The 17,331-nt window shown below is 45.8% G+C and overlaps 1 protein-coding gene across 5 annotated transcripts in view; it reads left to right on the top strand.

Annotated features, from left to right (window-relative positions):
• Positions 1-17,331, top strand: part of LOC135508393 (kinesin-like protein KIF13B) — a 76,298-nt gene that overhangs the window by 31,021 nt on the left and 27,946 nt on the right. For all 5 annotated transcript variants that reach the window (XM_064928544.1, XM_064928545.1, XM_064928542.1 and 2 more), the window contains exons 4-10: positions 5,649-5,661; positions 7,293-7,353; positions 8,032-8,124; positions 8,266-8,446; positions 8,786-8,873; positions 9,500-9,634; positions 17,134-17,246. In XM_064928544.1, coding sequence (XP_064784616.1) covers positions 5,649-5,661; positions 7,293-7,353; positions 8,032-8,124; positions 8,266-8,446; positions 8,786-8,873; positions 9,500-9,634; positions 17,134-17,246 — 684 coding nt within the window. The remainder of the gene's footprint in view (positions 1-5,648; positions 5,662-7,292; positions 7,354-8,031; positions 8,125-8,265; positions 8,447-8,785; positions 8,874-9,499; positions 9,635-17,133; positions 17,247-17,331) is intronic.

Below are 17,331 nucleotides of genomic sequence, written 5' to 3'. Positions count from 1 at the left end.
TGCCAGTTGGTCAGCGCATGCTCGCAGTACACGTCCTGGTAATCCGTCTGGCCTTGCGGCCTTGAGAATGTTGACCTGTTTTAAAGGTCTTACTTGCATCAGCTGCGGAGATCATGATAAGTCTTCAGGAACAGCTGGTGCTCTCATGCATGTTTCAGTGTTATTTGCCTCAAAGTGAGCATATAAGTAACTCATCTGGTAGGCTTGTGTCACTGGGCAGCTCTCGGCTGTGCTTCCCTTTGTAGTCTGTAATGGTTTGCCAACCGTGCCACATCCGACGAGCGTCAGAGCAGGTGTAGTACGATTCGATCTTGGTTCTGTATGGATGCTATGTCTGTTTGATGGCTCGCCGGAGGTCATAACGGGATTTCTTATAAGCTTCCAGGTTAGCGTCCCGCTCCTTGAATGCGGCAGCTCTAGCCTTTAGCTCAGTGCGGATGTTGCCTGTAATCCATAGCTTCTGGTTGGGGTATGTACGTATGGTCACTGTGGGGACGACGTCATTGATGCTCTTATTGATGAAGCCAATGACTGATGTGGTGTACTCCTCAATGCCATCGGAGGAATCCTGGAACGCATTCCAGTCTGTTCCAGCAAAATAGTCCTGTAGCTTAGCATCAGCTTCATCTGAACACTTTTATTGATCTAGTCACTGGTGCTTCCTGCTTTAATTTTTGCTTATAAGCAGGAATCAGAAGGATATAATTATGGTCAGATTTGCCTAATGGAGGGCGAGGGAGAGCTTTGTATGATACTCTGTGTGTGGAGTAAAGGTGGTCCAGAGTTTTTTTCCCTCTGGTTGCACATTTAACATGCTGATAGAAATGAGGTAAAACTGATTTTAAGTTTCCCTGCATTTAAGTTCCCTGCTATCAGGCGCGCCGATCTCTGGGTGAGAGTTTTCTTGTTTGCTTATGGCGGAATACAGCTCATTCAATGCTGTCTTAGTTCCAGCCTCAGACTGTGGTGCTATGTAAACAGCTACGAAAAATACAGATGAAAACTCTCTAGGTAGATAGTGTGGTGTACAGCTTATCACGAGATGCAATAGCTCAAGACTTCATTAGATATCGTGCACCAGCTCTTACTTACAAAAATACATAGACCGCCGCCCCTTGTCTTACCAGACGCCACTGTTCTATCCTGCCAGTACAGCATGTAACCAGCTAGCTGTATGTTGATAGTGTCGTCATTCGGCCACAACTCCATGAAGCATAAGATATTGCACTTTTTAATGTTTCATTGGTAGTTTAATCTTGCGCGTAGGTCATCGATTTTATTCTTCGAAGATTGCGCGTTTGCTAGCAGAATGGAAGGAAGTGGGGGTTTATTTGAACGCCTACGATTTCTCAAAAGTCAGCCTGCCCTCTGGCCCCTTTTTTCTCCGCCGCCTCTACACGCAAATCACGGGGATCTGGGCCTGTTCCCAAGAAAGCAGTATATCGTTCACGTCGGGCTCGTCAGACTCGTTAAAGGAAACAAAGGATTCTGCCAGTCCGTGGTGCGTAATCGCAGTCCTGATGTCCAGAAGTTATTTTCGGCCATAAGAGACGATAGCAGCAACATTATGTACGTAAATAAACAAACAAAAAACACAATCGGTTGGGGACACGTAAAACGTCTGCCTTCTTCTCTGGCGCCATTTTTGTGGTCAGCCCTAGGGTTTTCAAATCAAGTCTCTGCATAGAATCCATCTGACAGTAGTAGTAATTCAATGTTTCCCCTACTTAACCATTCATATAGCTGTGGTGGTCCACCTTGCTGACTGAGCAGTGTCTCTGGCCATGTGTCTCTGGCCATGTAATGGGGTTGTGATAGGGTCTGATAATAACAGTGCCATGGGCTAGAGGAGCAGTCAGTGATAGGACAAGGGCAAAGTAAGTGTTGCTACATTGTTTTGTTAGGGAGTTGGCTGGGGTGTGTGGTGAGAACATGTAGCAATCTGCTCGCTCTCTCCCTCTCCCTCTCTCCCTCTCTCTCTCCCTCTCTCTCACTCACTCACTCTCTCACACTCACTCACTCACTCACTCACTCACTCACTCACTCACTCACTCACTCACTCACTCACTCACTCACTCATTCACACCCTTCCCTCTGATTCACACCCTTCCCTCTGATTCAGCAGTTGGCAACATAGGCCTGAGGTCGCAGGCAGGACTGTAAAAAGTGAGTACATGTTCAATCAGCCAATAATCCTTTATGGGCCTTGGGCTAGCCTATTACAGCTACCGCCACACCCCTAGCATCAAACAACTGTCTGTGAGATGAGTTCTTATCTCCTATTGATAATGGCCTATGTGCCAGACAGATTCTATCCAACATGCAAGCTAAACTATTGTATCCTCTGCCAATTGCCTGCTACAATGGGTATGTCCGCATATCGTCCGATAGCAGCACTGGGCTTGAACCTGAGCGCTGATTTGGATATGCTGGTTCCAGTCATTAGAGCCTGTTTGGCTATGCTGGTTTCAGTCACAAATGCCTGATTTGGCTATGCCCACCACCTAGCTCTGTCTGCTTCCGGGCCAGAGACATGGAGGCCTGGTCTGCACCCACTGACATGTTTGTGGTCATTGTGAACGTCTGTAGTATGATGTGCATAAAGCAGACTCCTGTACTAATGGACAATCAGTGTGTGGGGCCTTTAAAGAACATACGCATTTACACGCACTGACTTTGTATCTCTTCTACAATGCATCCCCAGCATTTTTGTGAATCCATTGTAGAAACTGAGTGTCTCCTTGTCTCTCTCTCTCATAGCCTGTGAGTTAGTGTATAATATTACTGTTGGTCATTGGGTTCATGCTGTGCTGTTCAAAGCTTCTTTTCAGCCACGGGGTAGATAAGGGAGTACTCAGGCATTTTACTAGTGGTGTAAGATTCACTGATACTCCGGTCCCCGATTTTTAAATGTTTAAGATGCAGTGCATTCAGAAGGATTCAGCCTCCTCAACTTTTTACACATTTTGTTACAGCCTTAATACAATACATAATGACCCCATAATGACAAAGCAAAAACAGGTTTTTAGAAATATTTGGGAACTTGTAAAAAATAAAATGTTAATATGACATTTACATAAGTAATCAGACCCTGCCTCAGTACTTTGGTGAAGCACCTTTGGCAGCGATTACAGCCTCAGTTTTCTTGGGTAAGACGCTACAAGCTTGGCACACCTGTATTTGGCCAGTTTCTCCCATTCTCTGCAGGTCCTCTCAAGCTCTGTCAGGGTTGGCACACCACACATAGCTGCACAGCTATTTTTTTATTTTATTTTTTATTTTTACCCCCTTCCGGTCGCGGCCGGCTGCGACAGAGCCTGCGCTCGAACCCAGAATCTCTGGTGGCACAGTCTTAGACCACTGCGCCGCCCTGCACAGCTGTTTTCAGTTCTCTCCAGAGATGTTTGATTGGGTTCACGCCCGGGCTCTGGCTGGGCCACTCAAGGGCATTGGGACTTGTCCCGAAGCCACTACTGCATTGTCTTTGCTGTGCTTTAAGGTTTGTAGTCCTGGTGGTAGGTGAACCTTTGACCCAGTCTGAGGTCCTGAGTGCTCGCTCTGGTGCAGGTTTTCATCAAGGAACTCTCTGTACTTTGCTCTGTTCATCTTTCCCTCGATCCTGACCAGTCCCTGCCACTGAAAAACATCCCCATAACATGATGCTGCCACCATCATGCTTCACTGTAGGGATTGTGCCAGGGATTTTCCTCTAGACATAACGATGGTCATTATGGCCAAACAGTTCTATTTTGTTTCATCAGACCAGAGGACATTTCTCCAAAAATTACGATCTTTGTCCCCATGTGCAGTTGCAAACTGTAGTCTGGCTTTTTTTTATGGCGGGTTTGGAGCAGTGGCTTCTTCCTTCTGAGCAGCCTTTCAGGTTATGTCGATTTAGGACTTGTTTTATTGTGGATATAGATAGTTTTGTACCTGTTTCCTCCAGCATCTTCACAAGGTCCTTTGCTGCTGTTCTGGGATTGATTTGCACTTTTCGCACCAAAGTACGTTCATCTCTAGGAGACTGAGTGGTATGACGGCTGCGTGGTCCCATGGTGTTTATACTTGCGTACTATTGTTTGTACAGATGAACGTGGTACCGTCAGGCATTTGGAAATTGCTCCCAAGAATGAACCAGACTTGTTGAGGTCTACAATGTTTTTTCTGAGATCTTGGCTGATTTCTTTTGATTTTCCCATGTCAAGCAAAGAGGCACTGAGTTTGAAGGTAGGCCTTGAAATACATCCACAGATACACGTCCAATTGACTCAAATTATGTCAATTAGCCTATCAGAAGCTTCTAAAGCCATGACATCAATTTCTGGAAACTTCTGACCCACTGGAATTGTGATACAGTGAATTATAAGTGAAATAATCTGTCTGTAAACAATTGTTGGAAAAAGTCTATTTAAACTTCCAACTTCAACTGTACATATTGCATCATCTTGAAAGGGAAAGATACCAATCCTTTATTTTGCTGCTCTGTTCTACTCTGCCTCTGTCATTCTGTGAGTTTGTGTTTTACTCTCTTCCCCAACCCCCCCATCATAATTACACCAACAATCACCAAAAAGCAGATGATTTGCAGCAAACTCAAACTAACATTGAAAACAACCTAGCATTTGAACAAATAATGTAAATAGCCAAGAAACACGATGACAAAGTCACACTTTAGTAGCCAAATGCTCTGTGACCACCTGCAAATGTGGCTGGTGAAATAGACATTCTTACCCGTCAATGACGACATAATGTACCCGCATATGGCATGAGTTAATGTCCCACCCTAGTTGAGTAACATTGAAACATTGTCGTAAACAAGGGTTTATCATCTCCAGGCCTCGGCACCCACAGGACTGAACATTTTAGAAAGCGAGAGAAAGAGTGTCAAATACGGAGAGAAATGGAGAGGGAGAGAGCAGGAAGTTTGAGTGGAAGCAAGCCTACATTCTTATGAATAGGCATCGTGATTCATGTTAGCTCTATTACCCATGCTGCATCCTGTTTCAGTTGGGAGATGTGATTATTTTTTTATTTTTTTGTTCCTCATTTATCAGGAATGGTGGATTTGCAGACTTCTGACAGTATGAATACTGTGTATTTATGACCTGTAGGCCTGTCATTGAGACAGCCCTGTAATCTTTATTTTCTTCCCTTGTTATCAAGTACCGATCACATGATTGATAATAGTCATCTCTTTCACCAGTCTGATAGACCATATTGTGCTCATAAACTGTGTAGCCTACTTCAAATAAAATGGTTATTGACAGACAGGCTAACAACCCTGTGGTCTTTAGTTTTTAATGATGGATATTAATCTGTCATTCACTTCAATATTAGATAATCCTGTTACAGTGTGATTGTCTGTCTGGTTGTACACTACAGTACATCAAAATGTCCTGGTGTGTATTCACTAGGAACCAGACAGAAGCAAACATAACTAAACAGGGAGGGACCTACCTGAATATGTCCAATAGAAACTCTTGGTTTTGTTGCAAAGAGTTTTCCTGTTTGCAACCATTTGCTACGGTGTGAACTAATGATTACACCACCGGTATTTGTTTACATTGGTGTCTGAGATATGATCCTTCTCTCTCTCTCTACCCATGTAACCATCCTTTGACCTCTAACGCCTGTGTGAACTTCCTTAGGAGTCAGACCAAGGTAAGCCCTGTCCAGTACATTACTACTGATTTGTGTTAATGCTGGGTTGTCAATGCTGTTAATGGTCTCTGTTGACACACTAGCTACTTTGTGGAGCTGTGATTATATAGCAATCATTGTACTTGTACAGTTGTGGCCAAAAGTTTTGAGAATGACACAAATATTAATTTTCACAAAGTTTGCTGCTTCAGTGTCTTTAGATATTTTTGTCAGATGTTACTATGGAATACTGAAGTATAATTACAAGCATTTCAAAAGTGTCAAAGGCTTTTATTGACAATTACATGAAATTGATGCAAAGAGTCAATATTTGCCGTGTTGACCCTTCTTTTTCAAGACCTGTGCAATCCGCCCTGGCATGCTGTCAATTCACTTCTGGACCACATCCTGACTGATTCTTGCATAATCAATGCTTGGAGTTTGTCAAAATGTGTGGGTTTTTGTTTGTCCACCCGCCTCTTGAGGATTGACCACAAGTTCTCAATGGGATTAAGGTCTGGGGAGTTTCCTGGCCATGGACCCAAAATATTGACGTTTTGTTCCTAGAGCCACTTAGTTATCACTATTGCCTTATGGCCATGTGCTCCATCATGCAGGAAAAGGCATTGTTCGTCACCAAATTGTTCCTGGATGGTTGGGAAAAGTTGCTCTGGTAGGATGTGTTGGTACCATTCTTTATCCATGGCTGTGTTCTTAGGCAAAATTGTGAGTGAGCCCACTCCCTTGGCTGAGAAGCAGCCCCACACATGAATGGTCTTAGGATGCTCTATTGTTGGCATGCCACAGGACTGATGGTAGCGCTCACCTTGCATTCTCCGGACAAGCTTTTTTTCCAGATGCCCCAAACAACCAGAAAGGGGATTCATCAGAGAAAATGACTTTACCCCAGTTCTCAGCAGTCCAATCCCTGTACATTTTGCAGAATATCAGTCTGTCCCTGATGTTTTTCCTCTTACTGGTAGCAATATCCTTGCCAGTGAAGCCCTTTTTGTGCAACGCAATGATGACGGCACATGTTTCATTGCAGGTAACCATGGTTGACAGAGGAAGAACAATGATTCCAAGCACCACCCTCCTTTTGAAGCTTCCAGTCTGTTATTCGAACTCAATCAGCATGACAGAGTAATCTCCAGCCTTGTCCTCGTCAACACTCACACCTGTGTTAACGAGAGAATCACTGACATGATGTCAGTTGGTCCTTTTGTGTCAGGGCTGAAATGCAGTGGAAATGTTTTTGGGGATTCAGTTCATTTGCATGGCACAGAGGGACTGCAATTAATTGCAATTCATCTGATCACTCTTCATAACATTCTGGATTACATGCAAATTACCATCATACAAACTGAGGCAGCAGACTTTGTGAAAATATATATTTGTGTCATTCTCATCATTTGGCCACGACTGTATATTGACATGTTCAAAAACTGTTCGGCTAATTTGTATGTCATGTTTATCACTGCCTGTGCTCAACACGAACCACCCAACGGGGAAAAACTGTTTGAAATAGCATCATAATAATTTCATAACAATGTCATTTCATCGGATCATTTCAAAGTGTTTTGCCCTCTGGAAAACAGCTATTATAAATGTGTTGTAAACGATTTTGTTTCATTGTGTTCTTGTCCCCTCAGACCTTCGCCTATGACTACTGTTTTTGGTCCATGGACGAGTCGGAAAAGGACAAGTTTGCGGGTCAGTTTTTGTTTTACTTGCTTTAACCCCTCTTCCTCACTTCCTTCCCTCTGCTCTTCCTCCTCCTGTACATTTAGTAGGCCACATTCAGTTGCCAAATGTTATCGAACGTTGCAGGTAGAAATGCCACAAATAGTGTCGACACTATTCCTTGTTCTACATGACGGCCTACAGATGCCTATTTTTTCTATGCAACATATTTCTATCTCAAACGTTCTATCTCACCGTTCCAAAACGGTGCGTCCTGTTGAACGCACCCCAGGTATAGGTCTGTCCAGGTGGTTTTCGGTTATTTTCAGAAGTTTTTTTTCTACAGTGACTAAGGATCCCACCTGAAATTTTCTTTGTTGTTTACTTGCTTGGATTGGATCTCTAGGTGTTTGGCTTAATTTAAATGTCAAATATTCCTGTCAGACCTGCTAGTCATCCACCTCTTTGTGCTGTAGGCCAAAACCCAACTAGGGCCTATTGTACCTAATGTTGTTTCTCCCACTGTTCATGTATACAGTCTGAAGGTCCTATATGAATTAACACGTACACATGCATAACATGTCCATTATCTTGTAATTGTGTTCGTGTGCTCCAGATGATTTGTAAATCACCCCGAAGGGGATCAGTCAAGTCATATTGTAGGGTTTTATATTGTATTGTGTAACGTTGCCTGGTGGTTGTCTCCAGGTCAGGACGTGGTGTTCCAGTGCCTTGGGGAAAGTCTTTTACACAACGCCTTCCAGGGCTACAACGCCTGCATCTTCGCCTACGGACAGACTGGTATGTTATGATACTACTAACTGGCCTCATATTGTTGGCATGGAACAGATCTTTACAGTTTCAAGTTTAAAACCGGTTGAAGTTCATTGGTTGTCTCCTAACGGCTGCTCTCATCTCTTGGCTGTGTGTGTGTCCCTCCAGGTTCGGGAAAGTCATACACCATGATGGGTTCTGTGGACTCTCCAGGTCTGATCCCGCGGCTCTGCAGCTCTCTGTTTGACCGGACCCTGCTGGAGCAGAGGGAGGGGGAAGGCTTCACCATAGAGGTCTCCTACATGGAGATATACAATGAGAAGGTCCGCGACCTCCTCGACCCCAAAGGGTACGTATGACCCTGAATATTGACCTTTAACCACTTCTTGGACTCTTGTTTTGTTTGAGTTATTTGTTGGAATATACTATAATTTGTCAGTGGCCCCAGTTTAAACATGCTTGCTCTCTTCCTTGAAGTCTAGTCACTTTTCGAACACAACTAGTCTAAAACAATATTTACTGACGTGGGCTAATTGAGTGGCTGCTGACTACGACCCTGGCGTAGTGGGATACATCTCAAATAAAATACTATTTGAGATTATTCTTTTTTATTTTTTTGATAGAACATGGAAGCACGATGACTGTTTGTTTTTAATATGTGTGTGTGTGTGTGTGTGTCCCCCCCCAGGAGCAGGCAGGCTCTTAGAGTGAGGGAGCACAAGGTGTTGGGGCCGTACGTAGACGGCTTGTCACGCCTGGCGGTGGCCAACTACAAGGTACACTACACCACTATCATCACTAGTAGAATGACTACTGATATGACCATGCTACTGATGATTTCACCTTAATTCTAGATTCATAAACAACAGAATTGATATGATGGTAAATAGACGGTATGAAGTCTTCATGTTCTGGGTTGGCGCATAGAGGAGAGCGTAGAGAGGGGTGTGGTAGCTGAGAGCTCTGTTAGATGAGCCATGTCAAAAAGAAAACCATTCACAACTGAGTTAACCACACACACACACTTATTTAATCAACACACTGACTTGAAGGGTGACTGCAGACACACACACACACACACACACACACACACACACACACACACACACACACACACACACTCACTTCACACTCCCTGGATTCAAGGCTTACCATGGCTAATGACTCTGACAGCTGTTCACATATCGGTGGTAAGTTACTATGCTTTCACTGGAGAAAAGTATTTATTGATCTATCTCTCTATCTTCCTTCCCCTCTCTCTTCTTCCCTCCAACCTTATCTCTATCCCCCCATGTCCTGCCTTCTGTCCCCTGTTCCTCTTATTCTTACCTCCCCCCGGCCTTCCATCCTTGTCCCCTCTCTCTCTCCATCCATCCCTCCCTCTCTCCTATCTATTCTCTAGGACATTGAGTCTCTGATGTCGGAGGGGAATAAGTCTCGTACGGTGGCTGCCACCAACATGAACGAGGAGAGTAGCAGATCTCACGCTGTCTTCAACATCATCCTCACACACACACTCAAAGACCTGCAGTCTGGGGTAAGACACACACACTCACGGACACACACTCACGGACACACACACACTCCAACTGATTGTTACGCAACGGTCAATCCAACCTCTCCCCCGTAACATCTTAGTCGACTGCTGTAATGTTTTGTGACTACTGCATCTTCGTCATATCACTCTGTTTCCCTCTAGTTCTAAAGCACTGTTGAACCGGGTCACTGAGGATAGCAGAGTCCCAGAGAGACTGTCTGCACTGTCACTGGGGGTACTCCCAGGGTCTGCCCTGTCACTGAGTCCCAGAGAGTCTGACTGTCTGAGGGTAGTAGTGTCCTGTCACTGAGGGGGTAGTAGTGTCCCAGAGAGACTGTCTGACCTGTCACTGTCTGCCCTGTCAATGAGGATAGTAGTGTCCCAGAGGGTGCCCTGTCACTGAGTAGTGTCCCAGAGAGACTGTCTGCCCTGTCACTGAGGGTAGTAGTGTCCCAGAGAGACTGTCTGCCCTGTCACTGAGGGTAGTAGTGTCCCAGAGAGACTGTCTGCCCTGTCACTGAGGGTAGTAGTGTCCCAGAGAGACTGTCTGCCCTGTCACTGAGGGTAGTAGTGTCCCAGAGAGACTGTCTGCCCTGTCAATGAGGATAGTGTGTCCCAGAGAGACTGTCTGCCCTGTCAATGAGGATAGTGTGTCCCAGAGAGACTGTCTGCCCTGTCAATGAGAATAGTGTGTCCCAGAGAGAGCCCGAGTTTCTACTGTTCAGGAACTAGCTAGTGATGTCAGCTTCCAGGAAACCTGTAAATAAGTAATGAAGTGCTCTCTTTGTCTGTCTTGATGTCAGCTGATCTGCTGTGTTAGCCTGCTCCTGTTTTATCCACACCTGGTTGGTTATCCAACCCTGGGGCTGTATGTTTGTGTGTGTGTTGCGAGCTTGTGTCTGTGCGTGTGTCACCTGATCACCCAACCCTGGTCTCCCTGCATAATATCGGTAGCACACAGGGTGAATAATGCAGGAGTGGAACAGTTGATTCTAGTTCGGAAAAAAAAATGGCTGGAACAGTTGATTCTAGTTTGGGTCAAATAAGGCTCAATTAAGGCTGGAACAAACAAGTGAACCTCTATTATCCCCATAAGGACAGTCATATGTTATTATCCACATCAGTATTTAAAAAAAACTCATTCAAATTAAACACATTTCAGAATGTTTGTGAACACTCTTCCTAACGAATGTTTCACAGGCAGTTAATCTAAAGCAGGGATGGGCAGCTGTAGGCCCGCTGTGGGCCCGCAGATCAATTACCCCCAAAGAACTCAGCCGTGTCTCAACTTACCTTTGAAAGTTAGAATAGTAGAATGTACAAGGTGCAATTTTGAAATTTGGTTTTGCATCGGCAGTTTTTCTCTCATGTCTGTCTGTCTGAACTTCTAAACTCTGCATACAAAGAAATGTCCCCTTTTCAAGTCAAATCAAATGTATTTATATAGCCCTTCGTACAGCAGCTGATATCTCAAAGTGCTGTACAGAAACCCAGCCTAAAACCCCAAACAGCAAGCAATGCAGGTGTAGAAGCACGGTGGCTAGGAAAAACTCCCTAGAAAGGCCAAAACCTAGGAAGAAACCTAGAGAGGAACCAGGCTTTGTGGGGTGGCCAGTCCTCTTCTGGCTTTGCCGGGTGGAGATTATAACAGAACATGGCCAAGATGTTCAAATGTTCATAAATGACCAGCATGGTCCAATAATAATAAGGCAGAACAGTTGAAACTGGAGCAGCAGCACTGCCAGGTGGACTGGGGACAGCAAGGAGTCATCATGTCAGGTAGTCCTGAGGCGTGGTCCTAGGGCTCAGGTCCTCTGACTCGTCCATGGACCAAAAACAGTAGTCATAGGCGAAGGTCTGAGGGGACAAGAACACAAGAGACAGCAAGGGCGGTTCGTTGCTCCAGAGCCTTTCCGTTCACCTTCCCACTCCTGGGCCAGACTACACTCAATCATATGACCCACTGAAAAGATGAGTCTTCAGTAAAGACTTAAAGGTTGAGACCGAGTTTGAGTCTCTTACATGGGTAGGCAGACCATTCCATAAAAATGGAGCTCTATAGGAGAAAGCCCTGCATCCAGCTGTTTGCTTAGAAATTCTAGGGACAATTAGGAGGCCTGCGTCTTGTGACCGTAGCGTACGTGTAGGTATGTACGGCATGACCAAATCAGAGATAGGTAGGAGCAAGCCCATGTAATGCTTTGTAGGTTAGCAGTAAAACCTTGAAATCAGCCCTTGCCTTGACAGGAAGCCAGTGTAGGGAGGCTAGCACTGGAGTAATATGATCAAATTTTTTGGTTCTAGTCAGGATTCTAGCAGCCATATTTAGCACTAACTGAAGTTTATTTAGTCCTTTTCAGGACCCTGTCATTCAAAGATAATTAGTAGAAATCCAAATAACTTCACAGATCTTCATTGTAAAGGGTTTATACACTGTTTCCCATGCTTGTTCAACGAACCATAAGCAATTAATGACCTGTGGAACGGTCGTTAAGACACTAACAGCTTACAGACAGCAGGCAATTAAGGTCACAGTTATGAAAAGTTAGGACACCAAAGAGGCCTTTCTACTGACTCTAAAAAACACCAAAAGAAAGATGTCCAGGGTCCCTGCTCATCTGCGTGAATGTGCATGAAGACTGCAGATGTGGCCAGGGCAATGAATTGCTATGTCTGTACTGTGAGATGCCTAAGACAGTGCTACAGGACGGACAGCTGATCGTCCTCGCAGTGGCAGACCACGTGTAACACCTGCACAGGATCGGTACATCCGAACATCACACCTGAGGGACAAGTACAGGATGGCAACAACAGCTGCCCGGGTTTCACCAGGAGAAACAATCCCTCCATCAGTGCTCAGACTGTCCGCAATAGGCCGAGAGAGGCTGGACTGCGGGCTTGTAGGCCTGTTGTAAGGCAGGTCCTCACCAGATATCACCGGCAACAATGTCGCCTATGGGCACAAACCCCCAGGGGTGATGGTTGGATTCGCGTTTGTCGTCAAAGGAATGAGCGTTACACCGAGGCCTGTACTCTGGAGCGGGATCAATTTGGAGGTGGAGGGTCCGTCATGGTCTGGGGCGGTGTGTCACAGCATCGTAGGACCGAGCTTGTTGTCATTGCAGGCAATCTCAACGCTGTGCGTTACAGGGAAGACATCCTCCTCCCTCATGTGGTACCCTTCCAGCAGGCTCATCCTGACATGACCCTCCAGCATGACAATGCCACCAGCCATACTGCTCGGTCTGTGCGTGATTTCCTGCAAGACAGGAATGTCAGTGTTCTGCCATGGCCAGCGAAGAGCCCGTTTCTCAATCCCATTGAGCACGTCTGGGACCTGTTGGATCAGAGGGTGAGGGTTAGGGCCATTCCTCTCAGAAATGTCCAGAACTTGCAGGTGCTTTGGTGGAAGAGTGGGGTAACATCTCACAGAAAGAACTGGAAAATCTGGTGCAGTCCATGAGGAGGAGATGCACTGCAGTACTTCATGCAGCTGGTGGCCACACCAGATACTGACTGTTACTTTTGTTTTTGACCCTCCCTTTGTTCAGTGACACATTATTCAATTTCTGTTAGTCACATGTCTGTGGAACTTGTTCAGTTTATGTCTGTTGTTGAATCTTGTTAAGTTCATGCAAATATTTACACATGTTAATTAAGTTTGCTGAAAATAAATGCAGTTGACAGTGTGAGGATATTTATTTTTTTGCTGAGTTTAGTAATCATGGTTGAATTACTGACCGATGGCCCCCATTTTATTTTGTTAGTCAAAAGTATTAAAAACTGCAAACATTGCTCTCTGACCCCATATGTGTGGAATTGCAACAAACTTGCTTTAAAACTGATACATTTTCTCTACACACCATGGCAAAATGTTTACAATAGCAGGAAATGAACTCTAAAAATGATCTTGATGTGGGTGGTGCTTAAGGCCCCCAAAACCTGAGGGCTCTGACTGCATGTGTGGTATGGATGTCGGTAGCTTTCAGTTTTGTTGTGGCACCCACTCCCCCATCAAAGTTGCCCATCCCTGATCTAAAGTGTTGCACATTGTTGACTGACAATTTCGGAGGCTGTAACAGTTTGATACCTTGTGTTGCTGAACGCAGCCCCAGGTGCACCTGTAACAGTTTGATACCTTGTGTTGCTGAACGCAGCCCCAGGTGCACCTGTAACAGTTTGATACCTTGTGTTGCTGAACGCAGCCCCAGGTGCACCTGTAACAGTTTGATACCTTGTGTTGCTGAACGCAGCCCCAGGTGCACCTGTAACAGTTTGATACCTTGTGTTGCTGAACGCAGCCCCAGGTGCACCTGTAACAGTTTGATACCTTGTGTTGCTGAACGCAGCCCCAGGTGCACCTGTAACAGTTTGATACCTTGTGTTGCTGAACGCAGCCCCAGGTGCACCTGTAACAGTTTGATACCTTGTGTTGCTGAACGCAGCCCCAGGTGCACCTGTAACAGTTTGATACCTTGTGTTGCTGAACGCAGCCCCAGGTGCACCTGTAACAGTTTGATACCTTGTGTTGCTGAACGCAGCCCCAGGTGCACCTGTAACAGTTTGATACCTTGTGTTGCTGAACGCAGCCCCAGGTGCACCTGTAACAGTTTGATACCTTGTGTTGCTGAACGCAGCCCCAGGTGCACCTGTAACAGTTTGACACCTTGTGTTGCTGAACGCAGCCCCAGGTGCACCTGTAACAGTTTGATACCTTGTGTTGATCATTTAAACTGATGCCCCAGGTGCACCTGTAACAGTTTGATACCTTGTGTTGCTGAATGCAGCCCCAGGTGCACCTGTAACAGTCTGATACCTTGTGTTGCTGAGGCCCACTTGTGCACCTGTAACAGTTTGACACCTTGTGTTGCTGAATGCAGCCCCAGGTGCCCTGTAACAGTTTGATACCTTGTGTTGCTGAACGCAGCCCCAGGTGCACCTGTAACAGTTTGATACCTTGTGTTGCTGAACGCAGCCCCAGGTGCACCTGTAACAGTTTGATACCATGTGTTGCTGAACGCAGCCCCAGGTGCACCTGTAACAGTTTGATACCATGTGTTGCTGAACGCAGCCCCAGGTGCACCTGTAACAGTTTGATACCATGTGTTGCTGAACGCAGCCCCAGGTGCACCTGTAACAGTTTGATACCATGTGTTGCTGAACGCAGCCCCAGGTGCACCTGTAACAGTTTGATACCATGTGTTGCTGAACGCAGCCCCAGGTGCACCTGTGGTGGAATGGAAACGGAGTTAAATATAGTCTGAGTCTGATCATTTAAACTGATGCACAAATAAAGGCTGTCCGCCTCAGTGCGCGCACACACACACACACACACACACACACACACACACACACACACACACTGAGATAAAGAGCAAGAGCGTCTTTGGGCCTCATTTCTGCTGAGGTTCACTTGTCTTTATCCTCCCTTTACTAATCTCCATGGAAACTCAGTCCTATGCAAATTCACAGGGGCCTGTTGACAGAGAGTAATCTGAATGTCTCTGAGATGTTGCTTTGGAAGCGCCATGGTGAGAGAGAAGGAAGTTTAGCATCTTTAGAAAAAGGGGATAAAGTTGCAACGACTCATTAACTAAGCTGTAGGCAAATACTAGAGAAAATCCTGCAAGATTGTTACTCAACTAGATGACCTAAGACTTTAAAATATACTGAATTCCACATTTAATGAGGTATCAGCCAAATACGTCAGATCGTTTTTGACTCAGGTCCACCCTGTTTCATGCTTTTTCTCCTCTCCGCTCTTCTCTCTCTCCTCTCTTCTCTCTCTCCTCTCTTCACCCTCCTCTCTCTCTCTCTCTCTCTCTCTCTCTCTCTCTCTCTCTCTCTCTTCTCTCTCGCTCTTCTCCCTCCTCTCTCGCTCTTCTCTCTCTCCACTCTTCTCCCTCTCTCTCCTCTCTTCTCTTCTCTCTCTCCCCCCTCTCTCGCTCTCTCTGGGGACAAGGGCAGGCTTTGTTTTCACAACTCACTGTAATCACTGCCCGCTCTATTCCCACTCAGCACGACGCCGGACGTAACACACACACACACACACACACACACACACACACACACACACACACACACACACACACACACGACTCCAAACATAATGCACACACCCCCCTCTGCCCCCGCTGCCCTTTGTCTCTCTACCCCCACCCCCATCTCTTTCTATAATTTCTTGCTCAAATCATTCACTCACCCCATCTCTCTCTCTTTTTCAATATATTTAGCGTAAATTCTCATGCGTACATTCTTTCCTTCTACTACTGCATTAATGCATTTTCTCTGTTCTTCCTCTCTTACACGATCTCTCCTTTCTCTCATCCCTCCCTACCTCCCCTACTCTCTCATCCCTGCCTCCCCTACTCTCTCTCTCTCTCTCGTCCCTACCTCCCCTACTCTCTCTATCTCATCCCTGCCTCCCCTACTCTCTCTCTCTCTCTCTCTCTCTCTCTCTCGTCCCTACCTCCCCTACTTCCCCAACTCTCGTCCCTACCTCCCCTACTATTTTTCCTCTCGTCCCTACCTCCCCTTCTCTCTCTCCTCTCATCCCTACCTCCCCTACTCTCTTTCCTCTCGTCCCTACCTCCCCTACTCTCTCTCTCTCGTCCCTACCTCCCCTACTCTCTCTCTCTCGTCCCTACCTCCCCTACTCTCTTATCTCCATTATCTCCCCCCGTCTCCCAGTCAAGCTCCAGTCCTTAATGCACACACCTTATTTAAGATAAGGACCCCATTACGTGTGTTTACACACACACACACACACACACACACACACACACACACACACACACACACACACACACACACACACACACACACACACAAATATAGTTAAGCTCCACCCCTGCAGCTAACATTGTAAATCACAGAACAATGGGAGATTGTTACTCCAGCCTCTCTCTCCAGCTCACTTTCTCTCACACGCTGTCGCACGCTCTCTTGTTCTCTCTCTCTTTCTCACTCTCTCTCCTCACTCTCGTACGCTCTCTTTCTTGCTCTCTTGCGCTCTTTCTCTCTCCTCCTTTTCTCTCTCCTCTGTCTTTCTCTCTCTCCTCTTTTTCTCTCTCCTCTGTCTCTTTCTCTCTCCTCGATCTCTCGTTCTCGCGTTCTCGCTCTCTATCTCTGTCTTTCTCTGCCTCGCTGTGTGTGGCTTTTGGCCTCTGTTCTCCATAGGAATACCTGGTTAATGAATCATTTCATATATATATATATATATATCTCATCCTTCCTGGACCTTTATGTTAGAGCAGGAAGACATGATGGTTGTATCCTGCATGAAAATGACTGGGATGAGATGGGAAATCTTTGACTGAAACAGTTGCATTTGTTTGCATTCCGGAGGTTTATGCAGTGTGCAGGATTGGAGTCATTTTAACAGTTTAAAATGAACGATGTTATCAAAAATCAAATCTACCAAGATGACTTTCTATCCGCTTTCCCCTTCCTCGTATCTCTCTCTCGCCTCTCTCTCTCTCGCCTCTCCCCCTCTGCAGACGAGTGGTGAGAAGGTGAGTAAGCTGAGTCTGGTAGATCTGGCTGGCAGTGAGAGAGCAGCTAAGACTGGAGCTACTGGAGAGAGGATGAAGGAGGGCAGCAACATCAACAAGTATGTTACCAAGCACTTTGATAACGCACCCATTCATACATCCTCAGTGAGTCCACAACACACACACACACACAGCACCAAGTGT

Source organism: Oncorhynchus masou, chromosome 21 (assembly GCF_036934945.1).
Source record: "Oncorhynchus masou masou isolate Uvic2021 chromosome 21, UVic_Omas_1.1, whole genome shotgun sequence".
In the NCBI taxonomy this organism is placed as follows: Eukaryota; Metazoa; Chordata; class Actinopteri; order Salmoniformes; family Salmonidae; genus Oncorhynchus; species Oncorhynchus masou.
The sequence above is the reverse complement of the archived record's forward strand: the minus strand, read 5'-3'. Positions and strand labels throughout refer to the sequence as shown.